At 50.6% G+C, this 14,740-nt stretch overlaps 1 protein-coding gene across 9 annotated transcripts in view; it reads left to right on the top strand.

Annotated features, from left to right (window-relative positions):
* Positions 1 to 14,740, top strand: part of GAS7 (growth arrest specific 7) — a 220,238-nt gene that overhangs the window by 122,630 nt on the left and 82,868 nt on the right. For 8 of the 9 annotated variants that reach the window (XM_043583115.1, XM_043583121.1, XM_043583123.1 and 5 more), the window contains exon 2: positions 7,593 to 7,713. In XM_043583115.1, coding sequence (XP_043439050.1) covers positions 7,593 to 7,713 — 121 coding nt within the window. Of the gene's footprint in view, positions 1 to 2,319; positions 2,445 to 7,592; positions 7,714 to 14,740 lie in introns of those variants that run through there. The other variant, XM_043583120.1, reaches the window with a different exon arrangement.

The following is a 14,740-nucleotide window of genomic DNA, read 5'->3' as shown; positions in this document are numbered from 1 at the left end:
GAGCCAATGGGGCAGGTACCTGATGGCCTCGCCATGGGGACTAAGAGGAAAAAGGATGTTCTCTTGTTGGGGTGGGAAGAGAGGTTTGATTTCATGTCTCTAGGTGCCCTCGCTTTATTTTGTCCCACTCCTAGATCTTTTTCACTTTTTAAAAAAAATTTTTTAATGTTTATTTTTGAGAGAGAGAGACAGACAGAGCATGAGTGGGGGAGAGGCAGAGAGAATCGAAGCAGGCTCCAGGCTCCGAGCCGTCGGCACAGAGCCCGACGCGGGGCTCAAACTCACGAACCGTGAGATCATGACCTCAGCCAAAGTTGGACACTCCACCACCTGAGAGCCACCCAGGTGCCCCTAAAAGGAGGCACCTTCTGAAATGCAGTTACAGAGAACCCGAAACCAGCTTTGTTTATGCTCCTTTACTGGGGACACCCTTCACCCACTTAAGCGTTGTCAGACTTTCTCCTTATCTTTGTTGTGAAAATACATCGTCCTCCACGCGTCCGCCATCAGGCTTGTAAAATCCATGTCGCCTTCAGCAGCGCAGGACCTTCCTTCCACGATGCACATCTATGTCTTCTTTTAGCTGAGGGATTTTTTTTTTTCCTTTCCTCCTATCAACCATGGTTTATGGTTTCTTTTCTCCAGGAGCACCTAGCTCTCTACGAGTCTGCCTCTTGGCTTATTCTTCTGTCCCTCTGTTTTCATTTTTCCCCATTTCCTTTGCATACCAGGAAAAATTCTTAACATTGGCTTTGTATATAACTGACTCTTTTTTTTCCCCCTTTTTGTGCGAGATTAATTCCATATTCTGTTGCAATCCATGTGGATGTTCCTCTGTCGCTACCTCGTAAATTTCCCTACCATTTTGTTAATTTCCTGTCTCCTTTTTATAGCCTTTGTTTCCTTTTTCCACAGACTTGCTTTGCATTAGTTTGTCCACTTCCTACGATGTGTTGTTGTTGTTGTTGTTGTTTTGGCTCTTGTATTATGGATGCTATATCTTCCTGCCTTCTATCGAGGTTGCTAAACATTTTCCTGCAATCTTCCGTCTGGATACCATATGAGGTCATGATTAGAAGACCGTGCCTGTTCTGAGGCTTCTGGATACCGTTCCTCCATTTATTCTCTACAGCGAAAGAAACTATAGTATCTTGTGTCCTCCCACCTCCCTGGACTCAGGGTTGAATAGCCCGTTCACTGGGATCCGGGAAGAGCTGGGGTTTGTTACGGGTGGGGCACACACATTGCTTAGACCCCCCGGTCTGTCTACTTGGTTGGTGCAGTGGCCTCCTCCGATCTGTTTGGAACCAGTTTCAACTGTGATTCCAAGTTTCCATCGCTCCATCCAGTGTTCTGGGCACGGTGCTGAGACTAAAGCTAGGGACAAGATGGACGTGGCTGTGTCTTTCTGAATCTTAGTCTGTTTCTCACTGTTGTATGGTCTCTTCCTCCTCCTCCTCTTCCTCTCTCTGGACAGGTCTCCAAATCCCTTCCTTTCAGAAGGACGGGAAGACACTGCCAGGGTCCATCCTCTCCCCACCAGCTTATAAATAAAACTACTCTCGAGGATTTCACTATCCGGAATGCACTGATCCACTGGTAGGGGCCCCTTTCTTCCTCCCCAGCTGTTTTCTGTGAGCCGCGCTCAGACTGCATACAAAGGCCACCAGAGCTGGAGAGAGGACTACTTTTACCCGTAAGATTGCAAAGGTGCCCCCTGTTGTGGGTGCAGACCCTGGCAGCATAACTGTGGGAGCGGGTGGCCCTGCTTCACGCTTTGTGTCGCGACCCAAGGGCAGGGGGAAGAGCACCTTTCCTCCCGTAGCTGTCCCCAGCTTTGCGTAGGAGCCTCTCCATCCTCAACAGGTGTCCAGCAGAAAGGTCTGTAGCAGACAGGACTCTCCAGTCCCCGGCCCAGCTGGGGCTTGGTCTTCTTGGCTGCAGCCCCTGTCACTGCTGCTAATTGGTGGACATCCTGTTGACCTGGCCACCAGGTCCTGGACGGCTCAGGACGCACTAGTGACAAAGTGGTTCCTGGGGACCGGTGCCTCCCAGCCACACCCGGCCGTGGCCTGGCTGCTCCTGGGTGTCCCGGCTGGCCGTGTGTCTGGGAAGAGAGAACTTGCTGGAGAGTTCTTTGTGGGGGAGACTTCAAGCACTGCCAATCACAGCACCCGGCTCATTAGCAGTCATTGCCATGGCAACGGGTCTGCCAGAAAGTGGCTCGTTAGGCTGACAACTTGGGAGATGTTATATATAGATCTGGGTGTGGGGGGAGTGGGGGTGTGGGGCCCCGTGGATATGCCTTTCTCTGGAGTTCCTATTGCTTCTGGGCTTGGGGTGTGAGAAGACGCAGAACAGGGGGACCTTAAAACTGTCTGATCTGGCTGCTAGAGCAAATTGACGACCACCCATTACCGTCGCTTTGCTCACGTCTGCAGAAGGTAAGAGTCAGGTGCTCCTAGAAGCCTCCTGAGGGGGGGACTGAGTCCCAGGCTGAACTTGAGGAGGGGCGGAGGCTGTGGGGGGCTGAGGGTGGGGGCTGGCACTGCCTGGAGGCTGCTGCAGAGACCAGATCAAATCTTTCTTAAAATAGTCTTATTTGAACAAGGGTTTGGGCTAGGGGACCAAGCCTTTCTTGTACTAAGTAGCCATGCAGCTAAGCACTGTCTTTTTTTTTTTTTTTTTATAAATTGCACTTATTAAAATTTTATGTTCCAAGTCTTGATGTCAGAAGTGATGTTTTCTCTCTAGTGCTTTCTCTCAAGCTGCAGACCAGCCTGTCCTGAGCTCAGTAAGCATCAGGCTCACCTAGGATGCACGCGGAAAGGCTCCAGGTTGCCTTGGCGGTGGGATCAGGGCCCCGGAATCTGTGCCTTCACACACATCCCAGGGGACCGACTGGGTGTCCCCAGGACCATGCTTTGAGAAACGCTGCTGTAGCAGGGGTGAAGGGGGAGGGGGTGTTTTCAGTCTCTGGGTAACTTTGCTTGCTTGCTCTTTCTTTCCCCCCCAAGGAGGACCAGTAGCCATCGTTAAGAGGACGGTTTCCTTGGTTGCACTATTTTAAATAAGGAAACAAGGAAGTTAGCCTACAGGCGGGAACGTGACGGCGTGGGTGGGGGTGGTGGTATTTCTGCGCGTCTCCTGGGAAGGCATATGCTCATTTGGAGACTGTGAGACGGGCAGGAATAGCGGGTCTGAGTTGTGTCCGTGATGGGAGCTGGGGGGTCAGGTGGTCCAGGTGAACAAACAGCCGCCCGTGGCTAGCTGGGGAGAGATGGGCTGAGGGTAGCCTGGAGGCAGGTAGCTGGACAGAAGTCTCCAGGACAAAGCTAGTGTCTTAAAGTTTGCTTTAACCATTTGATCAGCCGTGCGGTGTAGGATGGGTTTTTTAATTCTCTCAGTCTCTGATTCCTCATTTTGAAATGGGAAACAATTTGTACCTAGTGGCAGGTTTAAATTGTAAAAACTAGAAATAAGTGCATAAAGCATCTGGCCCAGTCCTTGGAGCACTATAAACATTCGGTGCATGATGAAAGTCATTACCGATGGACGGAAATGGGATCTGAGCTCCTGTGTTTCTTGAGTACCGGCTAGATTAGGGCTCTAAAGTCATCTAGAAGCCTCTTGATACTCTATAGGAAATAGAGTGAGGGGGTATATGCACAAACGATTCCATGGTGCGGGGGAGGGGGGCAGAAGATCCATAGCTTCCTTCAGATTCTCCGAGGATGGTTTTCCATATACATTTGAGCAGGTTGTCGACTGAACAAAGGGACAAAAGGGAGGCTGCAATCCAGCCTTGCGCTCAGAGGGATGGCCCATCTGGAGGAAGAGGCAGCATTTTATAATTTCCACAAAGCCATGCTGTGCCTCAGGTTAAGAATTTCTGAGTTGGAGGGGCGCCTGGGTGGCGCAGTCGGTTAAGCGTCCGACTTCAGCCAGGTCACGATCTCGCGGTCCGTGAGTTCGAGCCCCGCGTCGGGCTCTGGGCTGATGGCTCAGAGCCTGGAGCCTGTTTCCGATTCTGTGTCTCCCTCTCTCTCTGCCTCTCCCCCGTTCATGCTCTGTCTCTCTCTGTCCCAAAAATAAATAAACGTTGAAAAAAAAATTTAAAAAAAAAAAAAGAATTTCTGAGTTGGAGGAAATCGCTTTCACCTCCGATCTTGTTCATTGTAGGTAGGGCCCCAACCCCCGGGCCTGTGTCACTTCCTCTGTTGGTTCCTATTCCCATGGGAAGGAGCTGCCGGGAGGGAAGGGGAGAAGCCACAGGACCAGCAGAAGGAAGGAAAGGATTTAACTTGAAGGAAACGAATTAGAAGAAGCAGCTTGAGAGAGACCATAATTATTGGGTAGTTCCTTGCACTACATCTGTCTGGATGGCTGTGGGGCGGCTCTCCCGGGAGGCCCGTCCCTCCATGGCCATGAGCGACGAGGTAATGTGGGTGGTTCGGGCCTCTTCGACCAGGGCCTGTAGGTGGGGAGTCCGACTTCTCCCTCCTCCACAGCTTGACAATGATTTTTTTTTTTAAGTTGTGAAATACACCGAACAAAGTGTATCATGGCTGGTATTTATACACCCATAGCATTGTGCGACCATCACCTCTGTCTGCTTCCAGAACATTTGCATCACCCCAAAAAAGAAACCCTGTACCCATCCTCCCCCCTTCCCTCCCGAGCCCCTGGCAACTGCTAATCTGCCTCCTGTTTCTATAGATTTCTCTATTCTGGGCATTTCATATAAATGGAAGCGGGCAGTATGCGGGCCCTTTTGTGTCTCTAGCTTACGGCACGTAGCTTGGTTTCCGGGTTCCTCCGTGCTGGAGCGTGTATCAGCACCTCGTCCCTTTTGATGGCGGGTATTTCTTTGTTTGGAGGCACCCCATTTTGTTGACCCCCGCTCGTCCGTCGATGGACCCTTGGGTGGTTTCTGCCTTCTGGCTGTTGTAGACCGTGTTGCTGTGAATACGGATTTACGGTAAGCGTTGGGTGCCATTTTCAATTCTCCTGGGTACGTACCCAGTTGCGTCCGTGTCTTTTGACTCCCGGTGTGGTTCAGGAGAGCAGGACTATGGCTGCCCTGGTGGGCGGGGGCAGAGCACAGGGAGGTGACAGGCAGAGTGGGCAGCCATGGCCGTGCTGGAGGGGGATAGGGGACAGACACCCTTTGCTACGTTGGCCCATTTTGGAAATAGGCTGAAGTTGGCCCTTCCTGGCTCAGAATCAGAGGTCCTCTCCGACAGGTGTCCTCTGTAGGGTCTAGGCAGGGAGAATCCTGCGTTTCCTAGATGGGTAAGACCTCAAGGCAGTCAGGGTACCTCTGTGGTCATCAGTGTCCTATAATGGAAGCCAAGGCTTAGTCTGATCCCACAGAGTTAGATAAATCCGCTAGAGTCATTCTTTTTTTTTTTTTTAATGTTTATTTATTTTTGAGGGAAGGGGAGGGGCAGAGAGAGGCAGACAGAGGATCCAAAGCGGGTTCTGCACTGACAGCAGTGAATCCGATGCAGGTCTGGAACTCAAGGCCCACGAGATCATGACATTGAGCCAAACTCAGACACTTGACCTATTGAGCCACCCAGGTGGCCCCTAGAGTCATTCTGAAGATGAAAAGCACTGTGTAGCCATGGACACGGGACAGGTGTCATTGTTTGCTGTGTCACAGGTAGGCCATGGAGGGTCAGAAGTTCCCTCCACTCCCTCAACTGCCCCCCCACCCCAAGGAGCTAGCAGTCTGCTCACCACCCGGCCTCCGTGTTCGTCACCCTCTTAACGCGTTAGCCTCCCCAGCGGGTGGGTCTTTGCCCTTTGAATTGCACAGTTTTGGACACACAGAGGTCTGGGGAGGAGCGACAGTTAACGGTGACATTGTTTCAGACGTGGTAGAGTGCTAGGCTGGACTGTGGGCCCCTGAACTTCACATCCAGGGGGCAGAGGCTGCGTGAAACCCGGTCTCACTGGGCTCTTAAACGCGTCCCTCCCGCCGGGAACCCTCAGCTACGAGGCATCTTAGTGACAGGGACTCTCCTAGGTGCTGAGTGCGTTATCGTTCACGTCCATGGCGCCTTCCGCAGCAGGGCTCCTGTCTTCCCCCTCGGTTTTGTGGATGTACAGATAAAAGCAGTTGGCTGAGTCACTTCCCCAAGTCATGTGGCTGCTCAGGGGCTGAGTCAGGATTGAGCCCCAGGCCGGAGGGCCGTTTCCCCTTTGCTTCTGGGTCTCTCTCTCCTCTGTACCCTATTTCTGGCCGTGTCCGTCTCTGACCCTTGCTTAATACCCTTTAACAATTGCCCATTTCCTCCCCGGGGCTGCTAGGAGAAACACCAAATATGGCCTTCCCTTCTTGGATGCTCTAAGACCCCTGACTCCACAGAAGCAGCCTGCCGTCTTACCCCCTGGGTTCTAGAATATTCCTCTCTTACGTGAAGCCTCATAGCCTTCTCATTCCTGTAATACTCCCAGCTCCACTCAGCCAAGATGCACATCTCCTGTATGTGGGATATTTTATCCACACACACGTGTGCACCTGCACACTGGACTCCTCATAAGACTGTTTGCTGTGTGTGTGTTTTGACCACATGCCGATGTGGGAGGAGCCACAGCAGGTGTCTGGAGGTCCAGGTAGACGTGATCAGGTGTGTGTTGGGATTCTGGACATGCCCTGCTGGGGAGGAGGCCGCCTGGCCGCTGTCCGGCACCCGGTGCTGGTACACCTGTCCATACTGAATCGAAGACGCACTGTGGGTTAAAAGCCGTGGAGACGGAAGTTGGCCATGGGGAGGCCGTGTTTACTCAGGGTCCCGGGAGCATCTAGGATTGACCGGGTCCCTGCTGAGGGCGTGCAGGGCACATGTACGCGGTTTTGCAGCCTGAAGAAAATACAGGAGCAGGAGAGCCAAGGAACCATGTGTCTGCACTGCTTGCTTTTTTTTTCTTTTTTAATGTTTATTTATTTTTGAGAGAGAGAGAGCGAGAGACAGAGCATGAGCACAGGAGGGGCAGACACAGAGGGAGACACAGAATCCAAAGCAGGCTCCAGGCCCCGAGCTGTCAGCACAGAGCCCGACGCGGGGCTCGAACTCATGAACTGTGAAATCATGACCTGAGCCGAAGTCGGACGCTTAACCGACTGCGCCACCCAGGCGCCCCACCAATTTTTATTTTTAAGAACACTGCTCCCCCTGGTCAAAAGAATTAAACCCCACCGTAAGCGCACGTGAGCAAAAGGGAGTCGCGTTTTGGCCCGTGAGCCCGGTTCTCTCCAGATCTCCCCCAGAGAGATTTGGACGCAGGACCAGAAAAGCCCCCCCCTTGCCCTCCGTCCGTTCTCGGCGTTGTCTGAGAAGCTTTTGCATCGCGCTCTGCTGAGACTTGCGTTAATTACTTCTGCTAGGTTCACACAGCCGGCCTCGGGGCCTCGTCTGCTGCTGTCCTCGGGGGTCCCGAGGCGCTCTGGCTTCAGGTTCTGCAGCCGGGGGTGTGCAGAGTGATGGCGCCCCGGAGCAAGCACAGGTGCAGGCCCTGTGAGCGCCTGACCCCGACAGCCCCCCGTGCCCGCGGTGTGTGACCTTTTCTCTCCTCTTCCACAGAAACCTGGAATGGTCCCCCCACCGCCGGGAGAGGAGAGCCAGATTACCCTCCTTCCGCCTGGCTGGCAGAGTTACTTGTCTCCTCAGGGTCGGCGTTACTATGTCAACACGACCACCAATGGTGAGTCCCGCTCTGGGGGGGGCGGGGGGACCTTGCACCAGCCTCCCTCGGGGTTTCTGTCCTCCTCTGGCGTGTACCGACCGATGCTCAGACTGTTTCTTCGGAAACCTACCTCCGGGGCTGTGGGGGACTCTTGCTTTCCCCACGGTGCCGGGTGGTGGGGGTCCGTGCCGGATGGGGAGGGCCGCCCTTCAGGGTTGGGGGTCATCTCTGGAAACTCACAGCCACCCCCGGCATCTCCGTCGAACCCAGTCTCATGGTCTGGGGCCAGTTCCCAAAGCGGGACCTCAGAAGGTTCTCAGGTCAACATCTGGTTTAAGCCGAGTAAGCAAGGTTTAGCTACTGTAGGATCCTCTGGGAGTGTGGCCTGTGCTAATAAGACAGAAGCTTCCACGAACAGGGGTTGCCGGTGTGGGGTTTCCCTAATTTGACTGCAACATCTTCCCCGAAGTATCCCACTGGCTCGTGTTTCTTGGGATGCTCATTGGGAAATTCTGGGGTTACTTGCGAATTATCTTTTTCTAATAGAGGACACGGGTCCCATGTGCAGTTCTGAGCTGAGTTGGGACCACACCTCCTTGCACTCGGTTGTTGTGGACTTCCTGGGCCTCACGGTGACTCCAGGACCCCCCCAGCATGCGGGCTGTAGAGTGGGGCTTGCAAGAAGGCTAGGGAAGGTGTATAGAAGGAGCAGCAGTAGGTTCTAGAACAGGGTGGTCTTGGGCAGGGCAGGGCAGAGCAAATGCAGCCAGAGGGCTCTGTCTCTTGGCCTCCACACCTCCCCAGAGGAGGGAAACACAGAAGGTTCGATGTGGGGCGAATCACAGATGTGCGTGTCAAGGTGGGATGTGAAATACAGTCTATGTCCACGTGTCGGCCCTGCCTTGGTCCTTCACCTCCCGTGTCTGCGCCCACCTGACTTAACGGTCACCTCTTCCGACCCAGTGGGACCGTTACTATGGCCGGTGATTGCAAGGCCACCCTCGGAGGCGTCCTGGTAACGGGGAGCCAGCCTTTCAGAGGGAGCAGCAGAGAAAGCAGCTGCCACTAGGGGTCGCTGGTTTGTGTTCTCGTCCCCTGCGGGCTTGAGGGGCTTGTTCCAGCAGAGGCGGTAACTGGGGTTTCTAGGAAAAGGGAAGTAGAACTATTTCTGATCGTTCTAATCTCAAGCTTCCTCCAAACACACACTTGAATGGCCTTGCACCGTGGTCGGCCTTTGAGGTTTCAGAGGAAGTTCTAGGCACAGCATGATGCCGACCGAGGTCCTCAGGGTCTTGGATGGATTCTCGTCCTGAATCAGCCCACTCTGTTGCAAAGGGGCTGAGTGAGGGTGGGTGGTCAAGAGAGGCTTGGTAAAATCTGCATTTATTTTATTTTATTTTATTTTATTTTATTTTATTTATTTATTTATTTATTTATTTTATTTATTTTATTTTATTTTATTTTATTTTATTTATTTTATTTTATTTATTTTATTTTATTTTATTTATTTTATTTATTTTGTTTTATTTTATTTATTTTATTTTATTTATTTTATTTTATTTATTTTATTTTATTTTATTTTATTTTATTTTATTTTTTTAATTAGAGAGTAGAACGTTCCTGGTTAAGAAACTCACTGGGTGTGAAAAGAAATAAAAAGTAAAAACCTGTGGTTGCCTTCCCTAAAGCTGTTTATCCTGCACGTCGTTGCAGACGTTTGTATCCTCTTACCTTCTAACACGTGCGTGCTCATTCTTCTTAACAAATCGGAAGAACGGTCCAGGTTCTGGGAACTGGTCAGACAGCGTCTTTCTGTATGTGTACGTGTTACTGGCACTAATGTTGCAACACGGCTCCGTGATGCTCCACTGCGGGCATATGCTACTACTGTTAATGTAACTCTCCCGTCTTCGTTAAGAGGATATTAAAGTCCCATTTTAATTAACTGACAGTGTCTGGGGGCTATTTTTCTGAGGCCCAGGCTTTTCACCTGTGCCTGGCGGTCAGGGCTTTCTTGCGGGTCCGGGGATATACTGATCCCCCAGAGACTCTACACCAAGGGCGGGCAGACTGTCTTCTGTAAAGGGTCAGGCAGTGACACGTTTTTGTTCGTGAGGCTCCTGTGGTCTCCGTCACTGCTCCTCAGCTCTGTCCTCGTCACATGAAAGCTGCCACAGACGACACGGAAACCGCTGAGTGTAGCTGTGTTCCAATAAAACTTTGTTTTTTGGACAGACACTGAAACGTGAATGTCAAATAGCTTTTCCACGTCACCAACGTGATTTCTTTCTCAAGCACTTAAGACGATCTTAGTTCGGGGGTTCACGGGCTGTGTGATAAGGGGAGGGTGGGCCCTATGAGCTACCGGCCCCTGCTTTAAGCTCTCTGTTACGTCCTATAGGATTGGCTCTCCTTCCCCTTGCCTGCTTTCTCTGATAGGCTTGCGGTAATCCTGGCCGAGGAAAGGGTTGGCGGGTGGGAAATGCCTTTCTTTCTTTTTTAAAATTAAAAAAAATTTTTAATGTGTGTTCATCTTTGAGAGACAGAAAGAGACAGAGCACCAGCGGGGGAGGGGCAGAGAGAGAGAGGGAGACACAGAATCCGAAGCAGGCTCCGGGCTCTGAGCTGTCAGGGCAGAGCCCGACGCGGGGCTCGAACCCACGAACCGCGAGATCATGACTTGAGCCACAGTCGGACGCCCCGGGAAATGCCTTTCTGACGGCAAAGAGATAGTCCTATTTGGAGGGATCGTGCGGACCCTGAACATCATAGTAAGGATTTTGTTCTTTAGCCAGAGGGAACAGAAGCCCAGCTATCTTTCTGATTCTGGCTGCTGGGCTTCGGATGACATTTTTGGATCTGATCGCCCTTCTGTGGGGGAAGCACCTGTCGGAACAGCCTCTTGCTCTCCTCCTGACCTCCTGACTCCCCGGGGGCATTTGACTTTGTGTCTCGTCCTGGCCGGGCCAGCCGCGTTCCCCCCTTTCTGCCCCAGCCCTGGGGCCTCTCCTGCCATGTGACCCGGGCCAGGGCCGTGCACCCTGCTCTGGCCCCCACACACCTTTCTTCTCGTCTTCCTGTTCATCTCCCTCTCTTCCAGATACTTCTGGTGTCCCTTAATCCCTGATGGCTTCTCAGAGGGCGCTTGGGCATGATGGGTGTTGACATCTGGGGGCTCCGGGGTAGAGGGTCACCAGCTTTTGCCGGGTCTTGGAAGAGGGAGGGACCCTGGACTCGGGGATTCCACGCGGGGGTCACCGCGCCACAAGGGCGAGACGGCGGGGAAAAGTCTGACCCACCGATGACCCCACGAGACACCGGGAGGACCTGGGACTTTGCCCTGAGGGCAACAGACAGCTCTAGAAGGCATTCAAGCAGAGGCCTGACATGATCAGAACAGCGTGGCAAGACTGCTTGGGTAGCAGAGGGGAGGAAGCAGGGGCGGTGAGCATGGGCCCACGCAAACAAAATGAGAATAGAAGGAATGAGGTCAGCGCCACACCTACAGCTGTAGCTGGGGAGGGAGGAGGTAGAATCCGTCGACAGGATGTAGCAGGTGAGGGAAAGAAGGACTCAAGGCTCCTCTGAGTTGTTTTGCTTTGTGTGATGGAGCCGTGCAGGGAGCACCTGGGATGCGAGGGAGGAACGGGTTTGGAGGGGAGAAGACAAAAATCCATGTTGCACGTAGGGTTCCTTGGAGAGCTGGCCAGCCTATGTTTAGACGGATGCGTCTGTGACATGGGGGGGCACCTGGGCCGGAGATGAGGATCTGGGGATCCATGTGGGTGCCTGGCTTGGCAAGCAGAAAGCAGAACGGATTTCACCTCTTCTTACCCCTTTGGCCTGGCAGCATTATGCAGTGACCAACCTGTACGACCACAGAGGGCAGCCCAGAATTTTCATTTCATCGTGAACGGAGGAATGAAGCTGTGAAATGCAGGAGATCATCACCCAGGGCGAACCTCTAGGAGAGAGTCCTGCAGAGAAACATGGAAGGAGGGGCAAGGGAGACTTTGAAATAATTGTCAGAGATCGGAAGAATTCAGGAGAAATAAGGCAATATTGTGAAGGGCAAATGAGAAAAGATGGTTGAGAAAGACACTCAGAAACTGAAATATAGATCAAGTTTATGATAGAGGTGATTTATTTATTTATTTATTTTTATTAAAAAAAATTTTTTTTAATGTTTACTTTTGAGACAGAGACAGAGCATGAACGGGGGAGGGTCAGAGAGAGAGGGAGACACAGAATCCGAAGCAGGCTCCAGGCTCTGAGGTGTCAGCACAGAGCCCGACGCGGGGCTCGAACCCACAGACCGCGAGATCATGACCTGAGCTGAAGTTGGATGCTCAACCGACTGAGCCACCCAGGCACCCCAAAATAAAATTTATTTTTTTTTAATTATTTTTTTTTCCAACGTTTTTATTTATTTTTGGGACAGAGAGAGACAGAGCATGAACAGGGGAGGGGCAGAGAGAGAGGGAGACACAGAATCGGAAACAGGCCCCAGGCTCCGAGCCATCAGCCCAGAGCCTGACGCGGGGCTCGAACTCACGGACCGCGAGATCGTGACCTGGCTGAAGTCGGACGCTCAACCGACTGCGCCACCCAGGCGCCCCTAAAATTTATTTTTAAGGGAAACACAACTATCTTCTTGGAGCCCCAGCCAAAGCCCAGAGGAGCTAGGAATTGTTTTTGCTTTTTTGATAAAGTATCCATATGTACAAATGTTTTATTATGTTTGTGAGTGAAGCTCGGAGGGCCTCACCAGGTTTTGAGCTTTTTGGATTCATTTGCCAAATGGCCGGTTGTTCTCTTGATTTCTTGTTTTAATTTTTCTTTAAATGAGTAGATTCCCATTTAACTTTATTACACCAGGAATTAATGTGAGTTTGTGGGTAAGTTTTCCAGTAGAACACTTTCAAAAGCATTGTTTGACCTCTTCTTTGTTACAAATAATTGGATGTTTTTCTCGTTCTCCAGATAGAACAGCCCTGATAATTCCCTGTTAATAACAGTTGCCCGGAGAAACTTCTACACTCAGAAACCTCTATGTGTTTTCTTCTGTCCATCTGTGTTGAACAAATGTGAGATGAGAATGTTGCTTTTTCTTGGCACGTTTAGTTGATTTGAGTTCGCTGTGTGCGCGCGCGCGTGTGTGTATGTGTGTGTGCATTCGTACACGTTTCTTGTTTTGGCTTTCTTATTTTTATCTAATGGACTCTTTGCGCAAAGCTGTTAGACCTTAGCGCTTATTATTAATCTGTTTCTGTGTGGGTTTTGTTTTTCCTCGCAGAGAATCCATTTTAATTTGTAGCGTTAAGGTAGCATTTAAAGTGCACAACACATTCCTCGAATCTCAGCCTTTTTGAAGGGCGGTAATCTTGGAACTTTGGCAAATGCCGAGTGGGTTAGAGTCCTGCCCACAGCCAGGATATGGAAGACCCGTAAAAAACCAAGACAAAGGAGACAAAAAGGATTGTATTGTTTACTGTGTTCTAGGAAGTTGAGTTAATGTGGAAAAGGCAGCTGATTGGTCCAGAGTGTAAGAACTATCCTCATTGGCTGTTAGGCGGGGTCACCGATTAGCAGCAAATTATCCAGATATGGAAGTGACACAGGAAGGAATGTGTGAGGGACGCCTGGGTGGCTCAGTCGATTGAGTGTCCAACTTCGGCTCAGGTCATGATCTTGCGGTTCGTGAGTTCAAGCCCCACATCGGTCTCACTGCTGTCCGTGAGGAGCCCACTTTGGATCCTGTGCCCCGCCCCTCCCCTGCTTGCACCCTCTCTCTCTCTCAAAAATAAACAAACGTTAAAGAAAAAAAAAGAAATGTGTGGGATATGACCCAGCAATTCTACTCCTAGATACATACCCAAGAGAATTGGTTATATACACGCGAAAACCTGTACGTGAATATTCATGATGGCATTCTTCATCGTGGCTGGAAACAACCAAAATGTCTGTCACACGATGAATGGATACACAAAATGAGCTGTATCCTTAAAAATGGGATCTTACTCAGGCATAAACAGGAAGGAAATACTTGTGGACACCTGCTGCAACACAGATGAACCTTGAAAACATCATGTTGAGCGCAAGAAGCCGATACAAAAATCATACACCATATGGTTCCATTTACGCAAAATACCCAGGATAGGCAATGACATAAATACAGAAAGTAGATGAGTGGTTTCCCAGGCAGGGAGAGGGGAGGATTAGAGACCTCGGATGGGTACGAGGGTTAGATGATGAAAGTGTTACAAAATTAGATAGTTGGTAATATCTGCACAATTCTGTGAACATAGTAGAAACTATTACGTGCTTTTAGAGAGGATTTTATGGTATATAAATTAACACAATAAAAAGAGGCATATGATGTCTTGGTTGGAGTTTCCTTCTGCCTGATTCCCAAACTTTGGTGGGCATTCGAAATACCTAGGGAGTTTGTTTAAAAATACCACAAACATTAAAGGGCACCCGGGTGGTTCAGTCGGTTAAGCGTCCAACTGGAGCCTGCTTCAGATTCTGTGTCCCCCCCCCCCCGCCCCTCCCCGGCTTACACTCTGTGTGTCTCTCTCAAAAATAAACATTAAAAAAATTTTTTTTGCTACCATAAATATTAAAAAGAAAATTTTAAAAAGGGGGGTGCCTGCGTGGCTCAGTCAGCTAAGTAAGTGTCCGACTTCAGCTCAGGTCATGATCTCGCAGTTGGTGAGTTTGAGCCCCGCGTCGGGGTCTGACAGCTCGGAGCCTGGAGCCTGCTTTGGATTCTGTGTCTCCCTCTGTCTCTGCCCCTCCTCTGCTCTCTCTCTCTCTCTCTCTCAAAAATAAATAAACATTAAAAAAAATACCAATATGCAGGCAGGTATTGACCTATTGAGTCAAAATCTGTTCTTTGGAAAGAGTAAAAACATCTGCTTTATATTTTTAAGCGCTTTCTAATAATTCCCACCCATTTTTGACTTGCAAGGAGACCGTGAGATTGATGAGGGCATAGTCAGCAGATCAAATAGCATGAGGTTGAAGAGTAAACTTAAATCCA

Source organism: Prionailurus bengalensis, chromosome E1 (assembly GCF_016509475.1).
Source record: "Prionailurus bengalensis isolate Pbe53 chromosome E1, Fcat_Pben_1.1_paternal_pri, whole genome shotgun sequence".
NCBI lineage: Eukaryota > Metazoa > Chordata > Mammalia > Carnivora > Felidae > Prionailurus > Prionailurus bengalensis.
Note: the sequence above shows the minus strand (reverse complement) of the source record. Positions and strands in the feature narration are given on the sequence as shown.